This window comes from Pongo pygmaeus, chromosome 14 (assembly GCF_028885625.2).
Source record: "Pongo pygmaeus isolate AG05252 chromosome 14, NHGRI_mPonPyg2-v2.0_pri, whole genome shotgun sequence".
NCBI lineage: Eukaryota > Metazoa > Chordata > Mammalia > Primates > Hominidae > Pongo > Pongo pygmaeus.
The window spans coordinates 25,449,643-25,476,731 of record NC_072387.2 but is presented as its reverse complement, the minus strand read 5'-3'; the positions used below and the strand labels follow the sequence as shown (position 1 = coordinate 25,476,731).

Below are 27,089 nucleotides of genomic sequence, written 5' to 3'. Positions count from 1 at the left end.
GGCCTCCACACTCACTCTCTCCCTGACTTCTGGGATCCATGTGTGGGAGTCTGGCCCTTCTTGCTGAGTGTTTTTTGATGAGTAATGACTACCTCTGTTTCACTAGTATTTGGGAAAGCCCATGTGAATGGTAACAGAAACCCTTCGATTGATGTGAATCTTCAGTGTTTTTATTGTGAACCAGCTGAGGAACAGGAGTATCCTTGAGTCTCTGAGTAGGAACTGGTGGGTGGTTCTTATAAGAAAGAGATGAACCTGAACTATAAGGAAGCTTATAATAGAGTTATTTTCTATTACTTTTTCCTCATCTAGTTTTCTTTTGACATTTTAGACCATTAGGACACCTTGACCAAGCTCTAGGGGAAAGCGGGGAGAGAGGAAAAAGAAAATAATAAAGCCTCTTGATACAGACTATGTTTGAAGTTTCGTTCCTCAAACATGTGAACTTGTGCAGGCAATACAGCAAGGGAGACACGGGAATGATAAAGAAGGATAAGATGTGAAAGATACAGTCTAACTGCTAATATTGTTTCATGTATGTACCTTTTAATAAGAGTAAAGCTTCCCGGCTAAGTTGGGTTGGGGCTCTTGATGGTGGAATCTCAGATATCAGCTAGTACAAGAGAAAGTGGAGCCAGGGGTGGGTGGGCTGGGAATGGCATTCAACCAGGCTGGGGACTTGCTGGAAAGGCAAATTCTCAGGCTGTATTCCAGGACTACTTGGGATTGGTCCCAGTGCTGTTTTAACCAACCCTCCAGGTGATTCTGAGCACTCACTAGTTGGAGAACCACTGGGTTAGGGAGCTAAGGTCTCTCAACTCTGCTTGAGAAGGGCTGCCACAACCACCAGTGAAGGAGATGGGTTGAGTGATTGCCCAGGGGCACTTGGCTGGTACCAGGAAGGGTGTGGATTTGAGTGCAAGCCTTCCAATTCTAGGTCCAGGGACTTTTATACTCTGCCAAATAATACTAGAAACAAACAAAATCTCCTGTCTCCCCTGACCTTTTAAATTTAACATGTGAATTCACTTAACTCCATAAAAACAATAAACTACACTTGGGTCTTTAATATATAAAACAGAACAAACTGTTTAACACTGTGAGAAGATTCAGCTCCCTCACTTGAGCTAATATTGTTAATTTAGTTTTGTTGAGGGAATTAGCCACCTCTTGTTTTGATGGATTCTCTTCTTTCTACCCTACCCTGCCCAGCATGAGGAATAATCTCTAGTCCTGCAGTGGTGTATAGCTCTGTCTGTTCTGTGCTCTTCTGTCTATTCTGGGATGAGACTGGACTTTCTTGTCTTTTGTTCAGGCAGGAGCAATGGCATTGAAAAGTTGAAAGAAAAATAAAGTCAGCAGGGGATAGACTTTTGAGATTCTAGCTTTTGAAGCCAAACAGATTGATCTAAGGAATTCAGTCTTTTTCTGATTCTTTGTATTGTTAACATCGTCTTTGCCTGCATGTTGAGTGACTTCTGGCCACCGAGGGGCAGCACTTCAGCCTATGGCCATGTGGGAGGCATTTTCTTCCTTTTGGCTGAAGCTTTGGGTAGGATGGGAGGTAGGGAAGGTGGGGAGTGGGTGGCACAACCCTCTGTCTGTAGCATTTAACCCACACAGTGGGCTTGGTGACATCCTAGTGACTTGATGTATTCCACCCCTAGAATCCAACCTTTCGTGTCATTATGGCCAGACATTATACACTCAGGGCATAAATATGCTGCACATAGAAGCTATAGGGAAACGATACTGGGGAGATCCATTCCGTAATAATTGTGACTTGACCAGTTAGAAATATTACCCAGGGACAAGCATTCTTAGAAATGTTTGACCATTAAGGTTCTTAAACCATTAAGAACCACCACTTTTTCTTAAAGTTCTTTCCCACCAGTATATATTTTAACACATCTTTTAAATTCCCATAGTAAGTGCTAATTCCCTAGTTACCAACTTACTTTAGAATCTAGTTATTCTGCCTGTCTAGGCTCATGCCCATCTAGAGCTGCATGCTTTCATGTGGTAGCCACTAGCCACATGTGGCTATTTAAGTTTGAATTAATTAAAATTAAGTACAATTTAAAATTCAGTTCTTGGGCCACACTAGCCACATTTCAAGTACTCAGTAGTTCGATGTGGCTAGTGGCTGGACAGTGCAGGTGTGTAATATTCCCATCATTTGAACACACCGGCCTAGAACTCTGAAGACTACATAATGTAGAAATAAATGTTTAATATAGGTGCTGGTTAGGATAGGTTTGATAGGAGCAAAGGACATGAGAAGACACTATAAATTGTAAGAGAGGTATACGTAGTGGGTGGGAATAGCTGAAATTTGCCAAATTTATCAAATTTGCTGACCCATTTGAAAGGTGTGGCTTAAAGATGTACTTTTCACTCATGACCAACTCAGTTGAGTTGGGGAGGTTCTGCCTTTCACCATGGACTCCAAGTTCTTCATTTGGGCTGGGCATGGTGGCTCATGCCTGTAATCCAGCACTTTGGGAGACCAAGACAGGCAGATCACTTGAGCCCAGGAGTTCAAGGCCAGCTTAGGCAACATGGTGAAACCTCCTCTTTACAAAAAATACAAACATTAGCCGGGAGTGGTGGCATGCGACTGTAGTGTCAGCTACTTGGGAGGCTGAGGTGGGAGGATAGCTTGAACCTGGGAGGTCAAGGTTGCAGTGAGCTGTGATCATGCTACAGCATTCCAGCCTGGGTGACAAAGTGATACTTTGTCTCGAAAAATAAATAAATAAGTTAAAGTCCTTTTTTGATACTCTGCATCCTGACAGCTAATGATAACAGACATAGAGTGTGGACGATAATTCTGTAGGACATCAATTTTGCCCACATTTTATTGGGCAGAACTCCTTACATAGCCTCACTTAGATTAGAAAAAGTAAAAAAAAAAAAAAAAAAATAGTTTTCCTGGTGTCCAGAGGGAAAATGAAATGTTTTGGTGAACATGTAGAATGGTTTCTGCCATAGGTTTTATGACTCATGAATGGTTAGGAAACATTGCCGTGGGCATTCATGTGTGAAAGGGTATGTTTTGCAGAGTATCATGATTTAGTTCGTCAGGCCAGCTGGGTCACAGGGGAATTTTTAGAGTGGAGTCAGAGTGATAGCATATTTCTCTAAAACAATCTTGAAAGATTCTGATTTCTCTAGGAGATCTCTCTAGCAAGATTTGTGGGGCTTAGCATTCTGTGTTCTCCCAACATCTTTCATCACTAAAACGCTGGAGGAGAAAAAAATATCAGGAAGATTCCAAGTACTTGCCACTCTCTGAGTGAGAATAACTACCTTGAGGAACATGAAGAAGACATCTTTCGCAGTATTTTTTCTACAGTTTTGGAGGACAGGGTGTGGGTCTAGAGTTACCTCAAACTTGAAAGTGAGAATTGAACCATGCTTCTGACAGCACCGCCTAAAGGAAGTGAGGTGTTTTAACTTGGTTACTTGGCATTTGGTATTTGTCTGTTTGTTCCATAAAAACTTTTGGAAGTGTTGGTAGATGTAGCTAACATTTGGTCTACTGCTATAAAGGATGTCAAGACCTCCAGTCAGATTTGTGGTTTTCCATTACCTGGGTACCACAGGAAGTCCTCACCTGAGGGGACTACTCATAAGATGACTTTTGTCCTTCACAAGATGCATCCTTACATCCCCTCATTGCCTCCAGGCCACTAGTTAAGGTCCATTATCTGCAAAACCCCAGAGAAGGACATGAAGTCCCATTGCAAAGACAGTTGATGGAAGCTCTTCACCAAGTATTTGATGACTGGTTTACTCATCAGGAGTTGAAGGGCCTAATTCTTACCAGGAGAAGTCAGAGAAACACATATGGGAGTGGATCTTGAGAGTGTTGGGTCAGGAGGTGTGGATATTATACATAAGAGTGACTAGGGAAGGTCTACTGACTCTATCCTATAATTCGCTGTCCTCAAAAGGACAATTGTGCCTATCCTAATAATGCTGGTCAGAGGTTTCTTGAAGCTTGGATAAGATGACAGCCTATAGTCAATGAGGGAAAGATGCCATATTTGCCATGGCATGGTATTGAGGAAGGAGTCAGACAGTCCAGGGAGGATTTATTATGCAAGACCAGAGACCCTGATCTTGTTCCCTATGAGGCCAAGAGGACATGCCCTTTGTACAAAAACAAGAAACTCACTGGTGAGGGGCCACCAGCATTGTTGGGAATCTCACTAGTGATTGTCTTCCATGGTCTATGGTTCACAGTAGGAAATGCTGCCACAGAACTGACCTCTCTAATATTACTGAAGATGAAGATATTTTGGAGTAGCAGAGGCCAAGGCGCAGCATTTGGCCATCAAAGTGAATATGACTACCATATGGCAGCAAGGCCAAGGTGCCAGCCAGCGTGCTGTACACATAGGGTATTTCTAGAGGAAAGATAGATGAGTACCCACTGTGAATATTTCTTGACTTGTGTAACCAGAAAAAATATTAAAGAGAAGGTAAGCTGAAATCTGATGTCTGCTGCCAAAAAGAAAAATGATAATCCCTCACCTAGCTCCCAGATTTGAGTCAGTTCTCGGGCCCCTGGCCTAGTGATTGAAGGGGAGGCTGGGCCGCCTTGAAAAAGAACCCTGCAGTGCCACAAACCTTCCCCCAGAGGGACCTGTGTAACTTTACCCTAAGAAAATGGAAATACACAGAGTTTTCAGGGCATACAGGGTCTAACCTGACAATGACATCAGCAGAACCTGGAATGCCATGATGACAGCTAGTTAGCATGGGAAATCATGGAGGCAGGTGATAAATGGAGTTCTTGTCAAGGCAGGCTCAGCAGTGATGACGAGGGTGTTAGGGCTCACCCTGTCGTTGCTTCCTCAGTTCCAGTGTGCTTAATTGGAAAGGATAGACTGAGCAGCTGGTAGAGCCCTCACGTTTTGCTTCCTGACCTGTGAAATAAGAACCAGGAAGGAAGAAACAAATGGAAACCCAGAAAGTGCCCATTCCCACCTAAGACAGCAAATCAAAGCAATACCCTATTCCAGTGGAATGGCTGAGATCGATGCCACGCTCAAGAACTTAGCAAATGCAGGGGTGGTCATCCTCATCATATCCCCATTCAGTCCGTCTACATGGTCTCTGCAAAAAACAAGTGGATTTTCATGAATAACAGCAGACTACCGGAACGTTATCTAAGTTGCAGTCCCAATTGTATGTAGCTACCGAACTGGATGTGGTATCTTTACTGGAACAGAGCAGCACAGCCTTTGGTTCCTGGGTTGTGGCTATCCATCTGGCAAACAAGTCATCTTCGAACCTCCTCAGCAAGGATGGTCAAGATCAGTTCTGTCTCATTAAGAAAGGATATGAGTACACATTCACGGTCTTTCCCCAAGGCTATATGTATTCTCTTTCTCTCTGTCACCTTGACATATCATGCTGGTATACTATGTTGTTGACATTATGCTAATTGGACTTGGTGAACAGAAAGTGGCCGGTACTCTGGATGTCATAGTAAAACACATGAAGGTAAAACATAAATCATTTACAGTATCAAAGTCCTGCCATATTGGTGAAGATTTTAGGAGTCCCATGGTTTGCAGCATCCTAAGGTAAACAATTACCCCTATGAAAAGATATATTTTTTGGTGGGCCACTTTGAATTTTAGGAGGCAGCCAATATTGTGCTTGAGATTATTTCTTTGACTCATTTCTTGGGTCATTAAAAGTCTACTAGTTTTGAGTGGAACCCAAAGCAGAAGAAAACTGCAGAAATTCTAGGCTTCAGGACAACATACTCTGCTGTTGAGGCCATATAATTCAACAGATCCAACAGTGCTCGGGGTATCCGTGGTAGAAAAGGATGGTATAGGAAATCTTGGACAAACCCTAATAGATTTGCGGTACAGAATGGGTAAGGTTCTGGAGAAAGGCATGTCTACTGCATTCAAGAGACTATTTATTGTTTAATTACTCACCACTCAAAAAAACAGCTTCTGATGTGATAAGGGGTCAAGAGAGATCAAGCACCTGAAAGTGGTACATCCAGTGATTATATGATACGAGTTTACTGTTACGAGCTGGACATTGTCAGATCCAACAAGGTGATAAGGTATGATGGAAATGGTATATTCAGGACCAGATCTGAGCAAGTCCAGAAGGTATAGGGTGGCCCAGAGCTCCATGTCACCTACCTCTGCTGTCCTGACATGTCTCTCAGCTCACATCTATAAATATGGGGGCAGGAGTGAGGGAACTCTGTGATTCACTGATGAAGGAGGAACAACGCAGCTTATTCCTGGTTCGTGGATGGATTGGTTTGGATAATCAATGCTGCCTGAGAGTGGATAGCTGTCAACACTACCACCCAACTCAGTGGTGGCCCTGAAGGACAATGATGAGGAGAAACCCTCCTAGAGGGTAGAGCTGTGAGCAGTACGCTTGTTTGTCCACTTTGTATGCCAGAAGTGGTATGAGGTAAGGGTATATATGGACTTCCATGTAGTGGCAAATAACTTGGCTGGTCTTGGTCTGGGGTTTAGAAGGGGCGAGTTTAGATGATCAGAGACAAAGTGGTCTGGGAAGAAGCATGTAGATGAATTGTTGGAAGTGGCCGCAAAATGTGCAGATCTTTGTGTCTCACATCATTGCCACTAGAGAAGATTTGGCATAGACAGGACACTCACTAAGCAGGTAGATGGAGGAACCAGCTGACTGGCTGGTAGATGTCAGTCATCTCTGCCCCCAGCCACCCCAATGCTTGTACAATAGATCCTTGAGTGGAGAGTGGCCATAGTGGCCGGGAAGGCCATTATTCAAGGCCTCATCCATCATCCAGCATGAACTCCTTTTCACCAAGACAGTTGGTAAATTTATTATTTATTTATTACCAAATAAATGTATTAGATCTAAAAAATCTATTAGATAGATAAATGTATTAGATACAGGATTTTAGAGCTGACAATGTGAGGTATAATATATAAAAGCTTAGAAAGGCGTAGGGAGACATCTGTCTTTTTCCTTTGCATTGACACAGCATGTGCTTGCATCAGCTCTGTGTGTGTGTGTGTGTGTGTGTGTGTGTGTGGACTGCAGAAAGAAATCACTACATCCAGACTGTGCTATAATATTTTTTCTCTTATTGGTAGGGGCTAAATCAGTCTCCCCTCCCCGTGCAAGAAAGAGATGTTGAAATCTTAACTCTCGGTACCTCAGAACTGACTTCATTAGGAAACAGGATTGTTGCAAATGTATACTTAAATTAAGATGAGGTCATACTGGGGTAGGGTGGGCCCTGGTCTGACATGACTGATGTCCTTACAGAAAGACAGCCACAGGCTGGGCACGGTGGCTCACGCCTGTAATCCCAACACTTTGGGAGGCCAAGGCGAGTGAATCATGAGGTCAGGAGTTTGAGACCAGCCTGGCCAAGATGGTGAAACCCAGTCTCTACTAAAAATACAAAAAAATTAGTTGGGCGTGGTGGCAGGCACTTGTAATCCCAGCTACTCAGGAGGCTGAGGCAAGAGAGTCACCTGAACCTGGGAGGCAGAGGTTGCAGTGAGCTGAGATTGCACCACTGCACTCTAGCCAGGGCAACAGAGCAAGACTCTGTCTCAAGGTGCTGGGATTGCAGACGGAGTCTCGCTCACTCAGTGCTCAATGTTGCTCAGGCTGGAGTGCAGTGGCATGATCTCAGCTCGCTACAACCTCCACCTCCCAGCCGCCTGCCTTGGCCTCCTAAAGTGCTAAGATTACAGCCTCTGCCCCGCCACCACCCAGTCTAGGAAGTGAGGAGCGTCTCTGCCTGGCCGCCCATCGTCTGGGATGTGAGGAGCCCCTCTGCCTGGCCGCCCCGTCTGGGAAGTGAGGAGCGCCTCTGCCCAGCCGCCATCCCGTATAGGAAGTGAGGAGCGTCTCTGCGTGGCTGCCCATCGTCTGGGATGTGAGGAGCGCCTCTGCCCAGCCACCCTGTCTGGGAAGTGAGGAGCACCTCTGCCCAGCCGCCCCGTCTGGGAGGTGAGGAGCGCCTCTGCCTGGCCACCACCTCATCTGGGAGGAAGTGAGGAGCACCTCTGCCCGGCCGCCCCATCTGGGAGGTGAGGAGCGCCTCTGCCTGGCTGCCACCCCGTCTGGGAGGAAGTGAGGAGCGCCTCTGCCCGGCCGCCCCATCTGGGAGGTGAGGAGCACCTCTGCCTGGCTGCCACCCCGTCTGGGAGGAAGTGAGGAGCGCCTCTGCCTGGCCACCCCATCTGGGAGGTGAGGAGCGTCTCTGCCCGGCCGCCCCATCTGGGAAGTGAGGAACGCCTCTGCCTGGCTGCCATCCCATCTGGGAGGAAGTGAGGAGTGCCTCTGCCCGGCCGCCCCGTCTGGGAAGTGAGGAGCGCCTCTGCCTGGCCGCCCATCGTCTGGGAGGTGAGGAGCGCCTCTGCCCAGCCACCCCGTCTGGGAAGTGAGGAGCGCCTCTGCCCGGCAGCCCCGTCTGGGAGGTGAGGAGCGCGTCTGCCTGGCTGCCACCCCGTCTGGGAGGAAGTGAGGAGGGCCTCTGCCTGGCCGCCCCATCTGGGAAGTGAGGAGCGTCTCTGCCCAGCCACCCCGTCTGGGAGGTGAGGAGCGCCTCTGCCTGGCTGCCACCCCGTCTGGGAGGAAGTGAGGAGCGCCTCTGCCTGGCCGCCCCGTCTGGGAAGTGAGGAGCGTCTCTGCCCGGCCGCCCCGTCTGGGAAGTGAGGAGCACCTCTGCCCGGCTGCCCCGTCTGGGAAGTGAGGAGCGCCTCTGCCTGGCTGCCCCGTCTGGGAGGTGAGGAGCGCCTCTACTCGGCCACCCATTGTCTGGGATGTGAGGAGCGCCTCTGCCCGGCCTCCCCGTCTGGGATGTGAGGAGTGCCTCTACCCGGCCACCCATCGTCTGGGATGTGAGGAGCGCCTCTGCCCGGCCGCCCCGTCTGGGATGTGAGGAGCGCCTCTACCCAGCCACCCATCGTCTGGGATGTGAGGAGCGCCTCTGCCCGGCCTCCCCGTCTGGGAAGTGAGGAGCCCCTCTGCCCAGCCACCCTGTCTGGGAGGTGAGGAGAGCCTCTGCCCGGCCACCCTGTCTGGGAGGTGTACCCAACAGCTCCGAAGAGACAGCGACCATCGGGAGCGGGCCATGAGGTCAATGGTGGTTTTGTTGAAAAGAAGGGGGGGAAGTGTGCGGAAAGGAAGGAGAGATCAGATTGTTGCTGTGTCTGCGTAGAAAGAGGTGGGCATAGGAGACTCCATTTTGTTCTGACTGGGAGAAATTCTTCTGCCTTGGGATGCTGTTGATCTATGGCCTTTCCCCCAGCCCCCTGCTCTCTGAAACATGTGCTGTGTCAACTCAGGGTTAAATGGATTAAGGGCAGTGCAAGATGTGCTTTGTTAAACAGATACTTGAAGGCAGCATGCTCTTTAAGAGTCATCACCACTCCCTAATCTCAAGTACCCCGGGGCACAAACACTGCAGAAGGCCTCAGGGACCTCTGCCTAGGAAAACCAGAGACCTTTGTTCATGTGTTTATCTCCTGACCTTCTCTCCACTATTATCCTATGACCCTGCCATATCCCCCTCTCCGAGAAACACCCAGGAATCATCAATAAATACTTCATAAAAAAAAATTTTTTTCTGGAATTCACATTTTAAAAGTAAAAAACCCAACAGGTGAATTTAACTTTTATTTAACTCAATATATCTAAAATACCAAATATCATTTCAATATATAATAAATATAAAATTACTAGACTATTTTACAGTTTTTGGCCTTATGGCTTTGGAACGTGGTGTGTAATTTAAGCTTATAGCACGTCTCAATTTGGACTATCGCATTTCAAGGCTCGGTAGTCACCTGTCATTAATGGCTACTGTATTGGGCATTAAAAATCTAAGAACTTGTCTTCTGTAGTTTTCCTACATAGGGAGATAATTTCTGGGCAGTCTGTTGTCAGTATATGGCCCTTTGAAAATGATGCCTAGTTGTTATTGAAACAGAATAAATTGGCCATTGGGCATTTGGTACAAAAAGAGAGAGAAAAAAAAAAAAGAGCTTACTCTATACAGGCATTGGGGGCTAAGCAGTGAAAAAAATCTAAGCACCTACACTCAAGGAGTTTATAGTCAAAGTGACTGAAATACAAATAAACTAGCAGTTCTAACAGTGAGAAAAGCTTAGGGTTCTGGGAGTGGGGGAGTGATGAAAAAATGCGTATCATATGATAGGTGCACAATCAATACTTAAATGAATTTATTGTTGTAAAAATGATCAATAAATTGAATCAACAACACACCAGGCCCCTTCCTGCCACAGAATAAAACAAAAAACAAAAAACAAAAAAACACAAAACAAAACAAAACAAAAAACAGTCAAAACAGTCAGGAGTTTTCTTGAGTCTCCTGATATCATCAGCTCGATGAAATGGTACAGGTCTCAGGTGACACTGGATGGGAGGTGTTTGTGGTCTCAGAAAATCATCAACTGGAGGTGGAACAGGTACCAGAAGAAACTCGGGAGGTGTCTTGAGGCTCAGAGAATCATCAACTGGAGAAGGTGGAAGGGGTGTGAAAAAACAGTCGGGAGGTTCCTTGGGTCTCCTAAAATCATCAGCTCAAGGAAATGCTATAGGTCCCAGGCGACGACGCTTGATGGGAGGTGCCTCTGGTGTGAGAAAATCATCAACTGGAGGTGGAAGGGGTACCAGAAGACACTCAGGAGATGTCTTCAGGCTCAGAGAATCATCAACTGGAGAAGGTGGAAGGGGTGTGAAAAAACACTCAGGAGGTTCCTTGGGTCTCCTAAAATCATCAGCTCGAGGAAATGCTACAGGTCCCAGGCGACGACGCTTGATGGGAGGTGCCTCTGGTGTGAGAAAATCATCAACTGGAGGTGGAAGGGGTACCAGAAGACACTCGGGAGGTGTCTTCAGGCTCAGAGAATCATCAACTGGAGAAGGTGGAAGGGGTGTGAAAAAACACTCAGGAGGTTCCTTGGGTCTCCTAAAATCATCAGCTCGAGGAAATGCTACAGGTCCCAGGCGACGACGCTCGATGGGAGGTGCCTCTGGTGTGAGAAAATCATCAACTGGAGGTGGAAGGGGTACCAGAAGACACTCGGGAGGTGTCTTCAGGCTCAGAGAATCATCAACTGGAGAAGGTGGAAGGGGTGTGAAAAAACACTCAGGAGGTTCCTTGGGTCTCCTAAAATCATCAGCTCGAGGAAATGCTACAGGTCCCAGGCGACGACGCTTGATGGGAGGTGCCTCTGGTGTGAGAAAATCATCAACTGGAGGTGGAAGGGGTACCAGAAGACACTCGGGAGGTGTCTTCAGGCTCAGAGAATCATCAACTGGAGAAGGTGGAAGTGGTACGAAAAAACAGTCGGGAGGTTCCTTGGGTCTCCTAAAATCATCAGCTCGAGGAAATGCTACAGGTCCCAGGCGATGACGCTTGATGGGAGGTGCCTGTGGTGTGAGAAAATCATCAACTGGAGAAGGTGGAAGGGGTACCAGAAGACACTCGGGAGGTGTCTTCAGGCTCAGAGAATCATCAACTGGAGAAGGTGGAAGGGGTGCGAAAAAACACTCGGGAGGTTCCTTGGGTCTCTTAAAATCATCAGCTCGAGGAAATGCTACAGGTCCCAGGCGACGACGCTGGATGGGAGGTGCCTGTGGTGTGAGAAAATCTTCAACTGGAGAAGGTGGAAGGGGTACCAGAAGACACTCGGGAGGTGTCTTCAGGCTCAGAGAATCATCAACTGGAGAAGGTGGAAGGGGTGCAAAAAAACAGTCAGGAGGTTTCTTGAGTCTCCTGATATCATCAGCTCGATGAAATGGTACAGGTCTCAGGTGACACTGGATGGGAGGTGTTTGTGGTCTCAGAAAATCATCAACTGGAGAAGGTGGAAGGGGTACCAGAAGACACTCGGGAGGTGTCTTCAGGCTCAGAGAATCATCAACTGGAGAAGGGGAAATTGGTATGAAAAGACCCTCGGGAGGTGTCTTGAGTCTCGGAAAATCATCAGCTCGAGGAAGTGGTTCAGGTCCCAGGGCACACTCGTCTTGAGGTGTCTCTCTTTTCAGAAAATCATCAGTTGTAGAATGTGGTTGAGGTCCTAGTGGACACTGTAGTCGAGAAAGAGTCAGCGGTCTCAGACACCCTTTAACTGATGGACGTGGTTGACCTCTCAGATCACACTGAAAAGGAGGAGGTAGCTTGTGGCCCATCCTTTTTCTTAAAGTTTCAGCTGGGAGGTAGGGCCAGTAGGGCAATCCTGAGGAATGATGGTGCTCCACTGCCGCCATCCTGACCTGTAGGGCCAAAGGAGGAAATGTTTTCACACATATTCATTTGATGGACAAAATTACCGCCACCAACACAGGCTGCACCTTCTGTTGCTGGTGATAGATTTTTGCACCTTTCCACCCTCCAGGTTTCAAAATAGCAGTATCAGTGTCATAATATCACCCTTCCACTGAGTACTGCCCACAGCTGGGGAGTAAAGAAAAGTCATTGGGACACACTGTTGTCTCCACATGCCACTGTGTCTGTTTGCAAATGTAGGCAGACTGGGGTCCTGCCCCAGGGAAGACAGAGTCATAACAGAGTAATAAAGAAGCATGTTTGAGACACAGGAGTGTCTATGTCTATCCTCATTCCTCCCTCACAGCCATCACCAGAGCATGTTTCTTGCACCAGGTCAACAGAGAGTAAGAGAGGCATGAAAAGCCCATTGTCCACACATGTTGCAGCTTCTTTTTGGAGAATGTTTTCCAGGCCTTTTATGTTCTGTCTCTGATTCTCAGAACTCTGCAAGGTCAGTGTGACCACCCTGCTCCAAGTCTAAGAAAACAGAGGTTTCCAGAGGAAAGAGAAATTGTGCCCAGGGTCACACAGCTTGCAAGAGGCAGAGTGGAAGTAGATTCCAGCTCTGCCTGCGGGACCCTCTCATTTCCCTTCTGTTTCCCTTCTTGACAAAGGATCTTCTTCACTCTGGAGGTGCCACCCATGAGAACAAAGAGCTCTGGAGAGATGTGGATTCCTGAAGAGCTTCAGGGGAACTGGGAGAGGGATTTCTGACAGAACAATCTTACCTCAAGAAGTCAGTTAGACATGGCTGTAATATTTCTTTTCACTCCCAGGTAATACCAAATTGTAAGTGCACTAGGACATAAAGAATACTTTTGTCCATGGAAAAATGAGGTGAGAATTCTAAACAAAGCAAGTTTGAAAACTGTGTTTCACTTCAAGTGTACAAGTCCCATCATGTGTAATCATAGGACTCGGCAGCTTTTCAAGGTACAGAGGCCACAGAAGAACCAGCTTAGCTGAGCATCATTTAAGGCCTTCATTTGGAATTGTCCCTGTAGGTAATAAGTTACATTCACTCTTCACTAATTTACAGTCAGGGCCTATTTGCTATTACAAATATGGAACCTCTGACACTTAGAATATTAGATCAGGGGCCCCATTGGGTGGGTATGAAGGTGTTTTTGCACAACACGGTTACCAACAGGGATGGGACTGTGATGAACTATGGAATTGGCCTTGTCAAAGAGCATTCAAAATTGCACAAAGCACAAATTAATGTTAGATTAATGCATTTTCACTATTTTCACTTCTGGGAATACAGCAGATATTTCAAACGTTAATCACCTACATTATAGCAGAATGCAAACAAAATCACAGCAAAAGAAAATCCCACATATTTCGGAAATGAGACCCCACAACATCTTGGGTAAGGTGGATCAGTCAGAGTTCACCGCGCCATGAGACCTACAGTACTGGAGGTCAGTGGTGCCTCCTCGTGTTATTTCTGGAAACAGAACAGTAAAAGCCCTTCAGCCCTCGGTCCCTGAGCTTTTATGGATTCTGGAGGTGCCACCAACGATGATCAGCTGGGAATGGAGAAGCCTGAAAGCTCATGGAGATTTTGCTTCTCAAGAAGTCGAGACAGAAAAGACACCACAGAACCCACAGAGCAGAGGCCAGGCCAGGAGAGGGCATTGTCGGAAAAGACCAAAGTGTCCTGATATAAGAAGAGTGAAAACGTCCCCAGCATTTACCTTTGTCTTCTCTGTGTTTTCAGCTGGGACGCCGTTGCTGTTCCTCATGGGAACCAAATGAGGTCCTGAATCTGCTAAGGGCCAGAGAAGGGAATGGGGCTAAATCTGGCTTGCATGTTCTGTGCAGAATAAGAAACCCTCCACACCCTCCGCTGCCATCTCACTCTCTGCCACACAGGTCCCTTACCAGAGGCACAGGGTTTATTGACCACATGCCTCAGAGGACTCTGGAGCCCTCTGGAGCCTCATCCTTGAGGAAGATACCACAGAGCCCTGGTCCAGGGGTATTCTTAACTCTCAACAGGCTGTGAACAGGTCGGGCTCTAACCAGCTGGAAATGAGCTCTAAATCAGTACATATCAGAGGAAATCACTCATCATGTGAGCACAGACTCAAAATGAAAATAGGAACAGCCATGGTTGGAAGAATATCAATAAACCCTGGACAGGAACAGCACTGCTCCTCTTCTTCAAGCCATAGGGACATTTAAAATTCTGTGGATTCATAGTTAATCTAACTTTCATACCTGGCCAGGTATTATCAATACTTATGAACAGAAATGGACATAAAGAGATGAACAGTCATGAGAAAAGGTAAGAGCTACAGAAATTAACTGGAAAGTTTTAGGGTTACACTTCAAATGTTAGAGGAGTAGGATTACATAGAAATTTAACTTACTAATGGAGTTATATAGTTGACAATAAACAACTTAAACAAAAAGAATGAAGGAAGTTCCAAAAAGTGTAAATAAATGCTTCTTTTCTTAAAGCAGATCTCAAGCTACAATATTGATCCATGAAGACACGGCCAGAAAATCTCTGCTCTCATCAGCACATGTGGCTCCCATTCTAAAGTGCTATTGTTGTTTTCTCAAGGGAAAGAAAAATAAATCCTTCACACTGAGTCAAGATGGAAATGGGAGCTGGCCCATCTGCCTTCTAGGTTCATCTCCTCAGTTAAAAGTAACCAAGACATCAGGGTGGGGCAACGTCCACAGTCAGTGGAGTGGCCTGAGCTCCACCATTCACAGGGGACTAGCCAAGAGCCATTCAGCTCGGGCACCTGAGAAAAATAGGGTCCTGCCACCCAGCAAGACAACTGTTCTCTTTATAAGTGCTTGGAATTGTTTCCAGGAAACATAACAATCACCCCACCCGAGACCTCATCCCCAAAAGGAGAAGCAAGGTGTGTGGATTGTGCAGCAGAAATTAAGCAGCTGCCTCACAGCAAGCTCCTACCCCTCCAGAAAGGGTTCTCTAGGCCCGGTCGTCCCTGGACTGGCTCCTGACTCATGTGTCTCTCTGGCACTCTCTGCTTTTGCCTCATTTGACACCTAGAAGACAGAGAAAGAATTGACTTGAAGAATTAAAACACCAAGTTCTTTACTAGATGCTCAAAGCTTTATCTCAAAACAAAAACATCCTTTAAAATGTCCATCACAATGACCTACCTGTGCTGCTTGTAGGCAGCCTGCCTCTCTGCCTTCCCCCTTTGCAAGGCTTGAGCACAGAGCTGTGGGGAGAAAAATACATCCATGTCCTGACCTGGCAGACTATGTCCAAAAGCAAGGAAAACAAACAAACTTACTGAGTTGGCAAGAGGCTTTCTTGCAGAAGGGGTGATCTGAAAAAGCCAACACATGAGAAATTGAATGTTGAGAGAGTCTAAGGGCCGTGGCATCATCTGCATCAGCACTGAACTATCGTGCAACTGCGGGGAGGAAGCTCCTTACTTTGCATCTGTAGTAGTCCTCTGCCCGCCGCCGCAACTCTTGCGTGCGTTGAAACAGTTTCCTATGGATTACAATCACTTTCATCAGATAAAGCACCACTTTCAGGATGATTTTAAATAATCTGCCATTTTCTGTTATCCTCACAACTGTACCCTTACACAATCTATCTATACCTAGAAAACGTATTTCAGATGGCTATAAGAGTACAGTCTGAGCCGGTCGCGGTGGCTGATGCCTGTAATCCCAGCACTCTGGGAGGCCGAGGCGGGTGGATCACGAGGTCAGGAGATTGAGAACATCGTGGCTAATACGGTGAAACCCCATCTCTACTAAAAATACAAAAAATTAGCCGGGTGTGGTGGCAGGCACCTGTCATCCCAGCTACTCGGGAGGCTGAGGCAGGGGAATCACTTGAACCTGGGAGGCGGAGGTTACAGTGAGCCAAGATCACGTCATTGCACTCCAGGCTGGGTGACAGAGCGAGACTCCACCTCAGAAAAAATAACAAAAACAAAAACAAAAACAGTACAGTCTGATCCAAACTGTTGCTGTATTGATTCCTCCTCTTTTGCTTACTGCCTGCTGACTTCTGAGTTGACAATTTCCTTCCCCATTCTCAGTATATCCCTAATTCATCCTTCATTGAGCATCTTTTATCATAAAGCTCTATTCTCTTTGTATTAATATCCTTGCCATGTTTCACAGGGCAGAAACAGCTGGGCTTATAAACAGGCATAGTCCTTTTGAAGGATGTGGTTGATCCTACAACAACACACTTTCCTAAGGATGACAACAACTCACTCCACCCCTAGAATGGCTGGTAACTGAGTTTCCACACAGTCTAGCTGGCAATGGGGTCAGGAGACGTTTTGCTACTTCACATCTTTTGGTCACTGGTAAATCTTAAGGTACTTTGTTTTCTGTTTTGTCAACTCTCTCTCTCTGGATATGTCTTCTGACCATTTGTTTCTATTTCTGCATTTACTGGGTCTAAACATTGTACAAAGGTTAAAAACAACACTCCAATGGGGGTTTCCCAAGAGGGGGGGTTTCCCAAGAGGGTGGGGTTCAGTTTCTGAACTCAAGGTAGGTATGTATTTCTTTCATATCCAATTTCCCATTCTCCTCTGCCTCTGATAGCTGCCTCTCATTTTCTGCTTGCTCACATTCTTTCATGTTTTGTTTCCTGAGATTAGAAGGGAGGGAAATGCACACACAAGATCCACCAGCCCATGTGGGATTCCCTCTGCCCTTCTGGCATCCGAAGGCTGTGATTCAAAGATCCCCCCTGCAACCTTCCCATAAATGAACCAACTGATTCTCACAACCAAAGGGAGAATTGACACCTCCCATTGAGGGACAAAGAAAAATCACACTCTGGCCTGCTGGCAAGTCACCTGTCATTTCCAGCTCATCTTCATAGTTCTATAGTTAGTCCTATTCTTTAGTAAATAAAGACTATTAAAAGCTTCTATGAGGTGCACTATGTGTGTCTCTGGGGTCAGTCTTGTGCGTGACACAGCGAAAGCTCATTTTAGTTCAGTGTGAAAAACCAGACCTCACCAACTCATCACAACTAACTCCATCAGAAGCAGAGGATTGCTCCTCATCTGACTCCTCCTGTGGGAGACCTGATTCTCAGTCAGAGGCTGATGCTGGAACTGAGACCATCAGCCATAGAGAGATCCTTCCAGAATATGGTGTCATTAACCCTGCAGTTCACTACTGCACTTTGCCATGATTCAGGACTGGAACTCTTGTCATCGACTTTAAAGATCCTGGTTGAGAGAAAAGGCAATCTGAATGCTGGGTGCATCTATTGAATTAGAAATGATCGGAATGGCTCCTAAGTCAGGGTGTTATGTCCTGAAAATAGATGACAACTGCAAACCATCCACCCTGGTGTTGACTGACTTTTAACAAGGTTCAGTTCACAGAGAGTGAGGGCAGAAAAAGGAAATGGCCTAAAAAGTTAAGTTTGCTGTGTTGCCCTCACACCACTTGATTCATGGTCCTGATCCTAAGGACCTCACCTGATACTTGGTTTTATAGGAAGGATGTGTAAAATTCCCAGAACGCTAGGAAGCAGGGACAAAAACACTTCAAAGAGAAAGTTAATGAACTTGTTTCTGACCACAGGGCATCCTTCAGCACATGCTGTCTGGAGTGGCCTCAAACAAGGAGTGTGTGGTGAGGTGCTGAGAATGCAATGGGAGCAGGGTCCTGTCCCCACGCTAAATGAGCTCACAGATTAATGCAAATGAGAAGCCAGTGAGGACCTCACTACTCCTGCTGTGCACTTGGGAACTACAAACACAAAACCTGACTCTGGAGGGAAGCTAAGGAAGCATTCTAATCTTGAGTTGGCATAAGTGCATCTGAAACTTCCAATCTCCGATGAGAACAATGGGGGACACCAAACAGAATATAAAACCCATGATTGAATACATCAAATTGCTAACATGGCAGTAAACAGACATGAGGTCAAGATGGAGAAGAAGGAAACCCAGGACGAAAGACATCCTCGCATTTGGAACCCATTTCCCTGAGTTTCATTGCTGAATTCCAGAAGGGACTACTGAGATGCAAAGAAGCAGAGCAGCTTTTGCACACATGCATGCGATTAGATGAAAAACAAGTGGATTGAGGGTCTGCCAATGAAAGCGACCCGTACTGAAGTCCACTGGCTCTGGTTGAGACCCAGAAGAGTCACACATCAGAACAGAGGTGGATAGGAAATACCTGGCCTTTGTAGGGACTGAGCCTGCACTGACGACCTCAATTGCAGCCTGTATGGAGGACCCCTGACCATCCCCCAGAAGTAGACTCCCATCTCTTCTGCAGCAAGATAACATGCTACTAGGCCTCAATTCATTGCTAAATATTTTTTAACAAGTATCTCACATTTAACAAAAAAAAGATCAGTCATATGGCAGGAAAATACAATGTAATATGAACAAAACATGAAAGACTGTGAAAATGAATCTGGAGGTGACCCAAGCATTGAATTCAACAATCCAGGCTGGGTGTGGTGGCTCACGCTGGGAGGCTGAGGCAGGCGGATCACCTGAGGTCCGGAGTTCAAGACTAGCCTGGCCAACATGGTGAACCCCTGTCTCTACTAAAAATACAAAAATTGGGCTGGGCACAGTGGCTCACGCCTGTAATCCCAGCACATTGGGAGGCCAAGGTGTGTGGATCATGACGTCAGGAGTTCTAGACCAGCCTGGCCAATATGGTGAAACCCCACCTCTACTAAAAATACAAAAATTATCCGGGCATGGTGGCCTATGCCTGTAGTCCCAGCTACTCAAGAGGCTGAGGGATAAGAATCGCTTGAACCTGGGAGGCAGGGGTTGCAGTGAGCCAAGATCACCCCACTGCACTCTAGCCTGGTGACAGAGTGAGACTCTGTCTCAAAAACAAAAAAAAAATTGGCTGAGTGTGGTGGCACACACCTGTAATCCAAGCTACTTGGGAGGCTGAGGCAGAATTGCTTCAACCTGAGAGGCAGAGGTTGCAGTGAGCCAAGATTGCACCATAGAACTCCAGCCTGGGCAACAGAGCGAGACTCTATCTCAAAATTAAAAAAAAAAAAAAGGCTGGGTGTGGTGGCTCACACCTCTAATCCCAGCACTTTGGGAGGCTGAGGCAGGTGGATCATCTGAGGTCAGAAGTTCGAGACCAGCCTGAACAACATGGCGAAACCTCATCTCTAGTAAAAATACAAAAATTAGCTGGGTGTGGTGGTGGGCTCCTGTAATCCCAGCTACTTGGGAGGCTGAGGCAGGAGAATTGCTTGAACCCAAAAGGCAGTGAGCTGAGATTGTGCCATTGCACTACAGCCTGGGCAACAAGAGCAAAGCTCCGTCTCAGGGAAAAAAAAAAAAAAAAAAAAAGAAAGGAAAACCAATGCCAGTACTAGCACCTCCTCTTCCCCCGAAAAAATTACAAACAAGAATGTAGGAAGGGAAAGGAATTATACAGATTAAACTAATCAAGCAGAAAGGACAAACTCAATTTTGAACCCACTGAATTTGCCACAAATATTGTAGAAAATATTCTCAAGGACTTTACAGTTGTCTACTTTGATTGGCACATGGTTCATACAACAGTATTTGTGTCAAGGCACATCTTACTTTTTTTTGGCAGTCTTCCTATGTCCATTGATTTTGTAATGACTGTTGACCTTCCTTGTCACCTTATGGACTTTAGCTCGAACATTGTCTTCCATATGTCTCTGTGAAGTAAAGAGGTCTTCCAGGCCAATTTTAATTCCTGGAAAGGAAGAAACCCTTTTCTTTGTGTGCATACAAATGGACCTCGGCCATTGATGAGAGTGAGGAGAGGAGAAGGTGAGAAACCTGAGGGCAAGAAGCTGTTCTTTCCCTTTCCAGGGCAAACTCATTTCCACACTATGGGGACTCTAACAGAGCCATACCTTCCTGGCTACGGCTATTGGACCTCCAGGCTTTCCGCTGTACATCCGTGGATCCGTCATGTACATTTTGTGACTTTAAGACTGTCTTGAGGAAAGACACCTAGGAAATAATAATTTAAGAATGATGGCTGGGCACGCTGGCTCATGCCTATAATCCCAGCACTTTGGGAGGCCGAGGCGGGTGGACCACGGGGTCAGGAGTTCAAGACCAGCCTGGCCAAGATGGTGAAACCCCGTCTCTACTAAAAATACAAAAATTAGCCGGGCATGGCAGCGGGCGCCTGTAATCCGAGCTACTCGGGAGGCTGAGGCAGAGAACCATTTGAAGCCGGGAGGCGGAGGTTGCAGTGAGCCGAGATCACCAAGAGGTGGTGCATGCCTGTAATCCCAACTAGTCGGGAGGCTAAGGCAGGAGAATCACTTGAACCCAGGAGGAAAGTGTTGTAGTGAGCTGAGATTGTGCCATTGCACTCCAACCTGGGCAACAAGATTGAAACTCTGTCTCAAAAAAAAAAAAAAAAAAAAAAAAAAAAATTGGCCAGGTGCAGTAGCTCATGCCTGTAATCCCAGCACTTTGGGAGGCCGAGGCAGGTGAATCACAAGGTCAAGAGATGGTGACCATCCTGGCCAACATGGTGAAACCCCGTCTCTACTAAAAATGCAAAAATTAGCTGAGCATGGTGGCGCATGCCTGTAGTCCCAGCTACTCGGGAGGCTGAGGCAGGAGAACTGCTTGAACCCAGGAGGCAGAGGTTGCAGTGAGCCAAGATCACACCACTGCACTCCAGCCTGGTGACAGAGTGAGACTCCGTCTCAAAAAAAAAAAAAAAAAAAAAAAGACATGCATATACTTCACACAACTGAACTGTACACTTCAACACGGTTAGATGGTAATTATCATGTTATAAGTATTTTACCACAGGTTAACATGTTTCACAACTTGAAAAGGAAGTAATTACCTTCAGCTCTCCGAGTTCTAGAATTTGTAACATTTCACCCCCTGCTCCTTCCTGATCTGCACTGGAGCATCTTCCTTCTATCCCTGCTCTACTCAGAGTCCACTTTCCCTTCCCTCACATCAGCTTCATTGAGGCTGGTTTGAACCTAACGCAAAACATTCTCACTAATGACTGAATTCCCACCAAGATTTCCATATTATCACAGTATGCTTTTAATCTTCTAAGATATTAAATATTTGTTCTCATCATAGCTAAAATGCAATGCAAATCCCATCTCAGATGTGGGTCAGATACCTATGAATCTCCTGAGGTAGTCATCGAAATAACTTTTTTTTTTTTTGAGACGGAGTGTCACTCTCACCCACGCTGAAGTGCAGTGGCGCTACCTTGGCTCACGGCAAGCTCCACCTCCCAGATTCAAGCGGTTCTTGTGCCTCAGCCTCCCAAGTAGCTGGGATTACGGGTGCCCGCTACCATGCCTGGCTAATTTTTGTCTTTTTAGTAGAGATGGGGTTTCACCATGTTGGCCCATCTGGTCTTGAACTCCTGACCTCAAGTGATCCACCTGCCTCAGCCTCCCAAAGTGCTGGGATTACAGGCATGAGCCACCACACCTGGCCTGAAATAATATCTTTCAAATTCTTTGCAGAATTTGTTCTTTTCTGATTTCTGCACATAGGATAAAAAACAAAACATGTACTAGGATTTCGAGAGAAGCATGGGTAATCTAAAAAGATGAAAGAGCAACCACATCTATCCCACAGCTACTGCTAGATTTCATAGGAAAGGTAGCTGGCCCAGTTTGGAGCTAGGAGGAATGTCAAACACATGAAGAAATGAGAAGCAAGGAAATGCCATCATGCATGAATGCTTCATGGCACCCATGATGTCCCTGCTTAGGAGGTAGTGGTATAGATGACTAGATGATAAGGACAAAGATGAGAAGGTGTGAAGTTTTCCAAGTCCAACAGCTCAACTGAACTTTCCTAAATGGAATTTTAAAAAAGTGGTAAATTTAAAAACTTCCCCCGGCTCACGTGGTGGCTGACGCTTGTAATCCCAGCACTTTGGGAGGCTGAGGCGGGCGGATCATTTGAGGTCGGGTTTTGAGACCAGCCTGGCCAACATGGTAAAACCCCGACTCTACTAAAAATACAAAAATTAGCTGGGCATGGTGGTGGGCACCTGTAATCCCAGCTACTTGAGAGGCTGAGGCAGGGGAATCACTTGAAGCCAGGAGGTGGAGGTTGCAGTGAGCCAAGATCACACCATTATACTCCAGCCTGGGCAACACAGGGAGACTCGTCTCGGGGCTGGGAAAAAAAAAAAAATCTTCCTCCAATTTATACCAAAAATTCTCTCTTCAGGATTAAGTGGCATAGAGAATGTTAAATGTTCCTCGATATCTTCATAACTCATATATTTTCTGTTTTCTACATATCTTGAAAGGCAGTGCCAAATGACGTGTAATTATCTAGGTGGTAAAACTGAAACATACTTCCTCTTCCCTTGAATATAAAAAAGCATTGTGGTATTAGTACTTTTATCTTGGATCATTGTTCAGAAGGAGGTTCAGCCCCCAGACAACCACATTTTTACTGCCATGAATGGCAAGAGAAAATGTAGAGCTCAACTTACCCAATGGAAAAAAGGCTCAAAAGACAAATTATGGCACAACTTAGCAGCCACATTCTTACCAAGTACAGACTTTTGACATACTGATCTCTCTCCAGTTGCAACTGGGAACATGCACTTTGAATGATGTCATTCAAAATTACCCTGCCCAGACACACTTTTCATTGATTCTCTGGAGGGCAGTTCTAAGAGATTCTCTGGGGCTTTCTCTGCATCATGAGATGCAGTGCAGTTCTGCCCTTCACCTTCTGGCAGTTTGTCACCTCATCCCTATGACCTCAGAGGAACTTTGTCTCAGGCCAATTGTTTGTTCCTTGAGCTCTTCCATTTCCCCTAAAAATCATTTGCTGCCCCTCTAAATAGCCTACATCTCCATCTATCTCCCTCTTCCCTCAGAAGAGGGTGCTCTTTAAGCATCAACCATCCAGCCCTTCTAGCAGTCTCATTTTTCAGCTGGTTCCCATGTTTATGCCTGTTCTATGTTTTTCTTCTCCTGTTAAGCTGTCTGTTGTCAGCTCATTTCTGCAGTGAATCTTCAGAGAGGAGACTGGAAGCTTTCCTTCCACCCATATGGTAGAACTATAGAGCAGAAGAGTTTAGAAAGAATTTCCTATTTAAGTGATGAAACCTCATACTCCATTTCTGATAAATAACACTAAGGTTAAAAAAAGTTATTTTTGACCAAAAGCTCTGTTGACATTTTATTAAACAAACACCAACCTATTTAATTTTCATAATGTAAATGGCAGATATTTTCATAATTCTTATGCTAATAAATCATTTCCCTGATTTTTTGGGTAAAACCACATATTCATAATGAAGTCCAGAAACGTGAATTGTTTTAAATAATTTCTTCTTATTTGTGATTACAAGTATACCTCTACAGAAAGTTAGTATACTCACACAAAAGCTAGTTTTCCAGAGGAAAATAGCAAGTGTAGAAATTCCCAGAAACACAATAATGATAACTATCCAAGGAATTCCACAAAAGTCAGTCCCAGGATGAAAATGATCAGGTGGAGAATTGATAACCTGGAATAATAATAGTTGAAATAATGAAAAGGTCAATGACACTGACAATATTTCACTCAGAAAGAATCATCCTTAGAAACCGTCAACCTCCTCCAAAAGGTAACCACATCCCTCAGATATCACCATGGGATTCCATTGCTACAAAAAAGAACAGAAGTTAGAAGTCTCGTGTTTTTCAGATGGCTGGTAGTGTTTTTAGGCATTGCAAATGTGGGGTGTCATCTTTCTTGGTATAAAGCAGGGATATCCAATCTTTTCGCTTCCCTGGCTATATTAAAAGAAGCAAAGTTGTCTTGAGCCACACATAACATACACTAACACTAACAATAGCTGATGATCTAAAAAAAAGCTCCCCCCCCCTTTTTTTTTTTTTGGAGACAGTGTTCTGCTCCGCTCAGTCGTCCAGGCTGGAGTGCAGTGGTGCAATCTCGGCTCACTGCAACTTCCAGCTCCTGGGCTCAAGCCATTCTCCTCCCTCAGCCTCCCAAGTAGCTGAGATTACAGGTCTCTGCCACCATGCCCGACTAATTTTTGTATTTTTAGTAGAGATGAGGTTTCACCATGTTGGCCAGGCTGGTCTCAAACTCCTGACAGGTGATCTGCCTGCCTCAGCCTCCCAAAGTGCTGGGATTACAGGTGTGAGCCACCGTGCCCGGCCATTTTTTTGCTTTTGTTTTTGTTTGTTGTTTGTTTTTGAGATGGGGTCTCACTCTGTCACCCAGGCTGGAGTGCAGTGGCGTGCTCTTGGCTCATTGCAATCTCTGCCTCTCAGGTTCAAGTGATTCTCCTGCCTCAGCCTCCTGAGTAGCTGGGAGTACAGGTGCCTGACAGTGCACTCAGCAAATTTTTGTATTTTTTGTGGAGATGGGGTTTTGCCATGTTGGCCAGGGTGGTCTCAAACTCCTGACCTCAGGTAATCTGCCCGCCTCAGCCTCCCAAAGTGCTGGGATTACAGGCAAGAGCCACTGCGCCTGGCCAAAATCTCATAATGTTTTAAGATTGTTTACAAATTTGTGTTGAACTGCGTTCAAAACTGTCCTGGGCCACATGCAGCCCATCACTCATGGGTAAGACAAGCTAAGTATAAAGTAATTATCTTATCTTTTCTTTTCTGTTTTGAGACAAAGTCTTGCTCTGTTACCCAGGCTAGATTGCAGTGGCATGATCTCAGGTCACTGCAACCTCCGCCTCCCAGGTTCAAGCGATTCTCCTGCCTCAGCCTACTGAGTAACTGGGATTACAGCTGCCTGCCACCGTGCTTGGCTAATTTTTGTATTTTTAGTAGAGACAGGGTTTCACCATCTTGGCCAGGCTGGTCTCCAACTCCTGACCTCATGATCTACCTGCCTAAGCCTCCCAAAGTGCTGGGAATACAGGTGTGAGCCACTGGGCCTGGCCAGTAGTTATCTCTTCTTTAAAGTTATTTACTTGTTTTTTAAATTGATGTGTAACATTGGATGCATTTATTATATATCACATGATAAAAGAATCCCTCTAAATAATACTTCTCTCTTGGATTATGTGAATCTTTGTCATTTAAAGCTCAGCATAAGTAAAAAAAAACAAAAAAAAAAACAATGAAAGGATTACTTCATTCACAAATAAGTATCAAATTTTAGTGCTTAAAAATTAACAAGGTGGGCCGGGCGCGGTGGCTCATGCTTGTAATCCCAGCAATTTGGGAAGCCGAGGTGGGTGGATCATGAGATCAGGAGATTGAGACCATCCTGGCTAACACGGTGAAACCCCATCTCTACTAAAAATACAAAAAATTAGCAGGGCCTGGTGGCACGTGCCTATAGTTCTAGCTATTCGGGAGGCTGAGGCAGAAGAATCACTTGAACTGGGGAGTCAGAGGTTGCAGTGAGCCGAGATTGCACCACTGCACTTCAGCCTGGGTGACAGAGTGAGACTCCAGCTCAAAAAAAAAAAAAAAAAGAAAAAATTACCATGGAGATCATGAAAATGGCATGAATAGTGTGGGATTTCTCTAAGATTGTTGATATTAATTCCATTAGACTCTTATGTGAGTGAAGACGAAGACTTCCCCTGAGTAAGTTCAGACAGTTTGTGATAGCATTTCTACATCGATTCCTCAGGATTTAACTATATATTTTTGAAAACATCTCAATTTTAAATGTTTCTTTCAAGATGGTGAATTAAACAGAGATAGCCCTTCAACAGGTTGAACTCAGCATATGCTGAGTGTGAAATGCAAATGATGGAGTTAGAGAACCATACAACAATGTTAATGATTCAGAAACATGGTGTTGAGCAGAATAAGGCAGACACAAAAGAGTACCTATGCCATGGCATGCATCTGTATACGTGAAATTCCAGAATAAACAAGCTAACCCATGATAAGAAAGAGACTGGCCGGGAAGAGTGAGAGTTCACTTTCTGGGGTGACATAATAGTTAGATCTTGGCTGGGCACGGTGGTTTACGCCTGTAATCCCAACGCTTTGGGAGGCCGAGGCGGGCAGATCACCTGAGGTCAGGAGTCCAAAACCAGCCTGACCAACATGGAGAAACCCTATCTCTACTAAAAATACAAAATTAGCTGGGCGTGGTGGCACACGGCTGTAATCCCAGCCACTCGGGAGGCTGAGGCAGGAGAATTGCTCGAACCTGGGAAGCAGAGGTTGCGGTGACCTGATATTGTGCCACTGCACCCCAAAGGGCAACAAGGGATATTGTGCCATTGCACTCCAGCCTGGGCAACAAGGGAGAAACTCTGTCTCAAAAATAATAATAATAAAATAAAAATAAAAATAAAAATAATCAAAATAAAATAATGTAGATCTTGAACGGGGGTTGGGTTATGCTGGGGTACGTACTTTCCAAAGTTAGTAAACTTACACTTAAGGTTATATATTTTGGCCAGGCGCGGTGGCTCACGCCTGTAATCCTAGCACTCTGGGAGGCTGAGGCAGGCGGATCACGAGGTCGAGAGATGGAGACTATCCTGGTGAACATGGTGAAACCCTGTCTATACTAAAAATACAAAAATTAGCCAGGCGTGATGGTCTGTGCTTGTAATCCCAGCTACTCAGGAGGCTGAGGCAGGACAATTGCTTGAACCCCGGAAGCGGAGGTGGCAGTGGGCCGAGATCTTGCCACTGCACTCCAGCCTGGGTGACAGAGTGAGACTCTGTCTTAAAAAAAAAAAAAAAAGTCGTCAAACCAGATGACACAAATCAAATGATATTTCACTTTGTTTTGGTCCATTT

General features: G+C 45.7%; 2 protein-coding genes across 12 annotated transcripts in view; one reads left to right on the top strand and one right to left on the bottom strand.

Moving 5' to 3' along the window:
* The window catches only part of LOC129011872 (mitochondrial intermediate peptidase-like), a 69,207-nt gene that overhangs the window by 10,407 nt on the left and 31,711 nt on the right, over positions 1–27,089 (top strand). For 3 of the 6 annotated variants that reach the window (XM_063650548.1, XM_063650544.1, XM_063650543.1), the window contains one exon: positions 14,831–18,731. The exons of 2 other annotated variants lie outside the window; for them this stretch is intronic. In XM_063650548.1, the coding sequence (XP_063506618.1) occupies positions 14,831–15,200 (370 nt within the window). In that variant the 3' untranslated portion in view covers positions 15,201–18,731. Of the gene's footprint in view, positions 1–7,770; positions 9,611–14,830; positions 18,732–27,089 lie in introns of those variants that run through there. One more of the 6 variants, XM_063650547.1, reaches the window with a different exon arrangement.
* The window catches only part of LOC129011393 (nuclear pore complex-interacting protein family member B4-like), a 29,246-nt gene continuing 2,500 nt past the window's right edge, over positions 344–27,089 (bottom strand). For 2 of the 6 annotated variants that reach the window (XM_063650541.1, XM_063650540.1), the window contains exons 2-10: positions 23,729–23,857; positions 20,232–20,331; positions 19,930–20,068; positions 15,791–15,851; positions 15,646–15,681; positions 15,509–15,570; positions 15,297–15,391; positions 14,059–14,129; positions 344–12,303 (exon numbers count right to left, since the gene is read on the bottom strand). In XM_063650541.1, the coding sequence (XP_063506611.1) occupies positions 10,606–12,303; positions 14,059–14,129; positions 15,297–15,391; positions 15,509–15,570; positions 15,646–15,681; positions 15,791–15,851; positions 19,930–20,068; positions 20,232–20,331; positions 23,729–23,857 (2,391 nt within the window). In that variant the 3' untranslated portion in view covers positions 344–10,605. Of the gene's footprint in view, positions 12,304–14,058; positions 14,133–15,296; positions 15,392–15,508; positions 15,682–15,790; positions 15,852–19,929; positions 20,069–20,231; positions 20,332–23,728; positions 23,858–27,089 lie in introns of all 6 variants that reach the window. The other 4 variants (XM_063650538.1, XM_063650537.1, XM_063650539.1 and 1 more) reach the window with 3 other exon arrangements.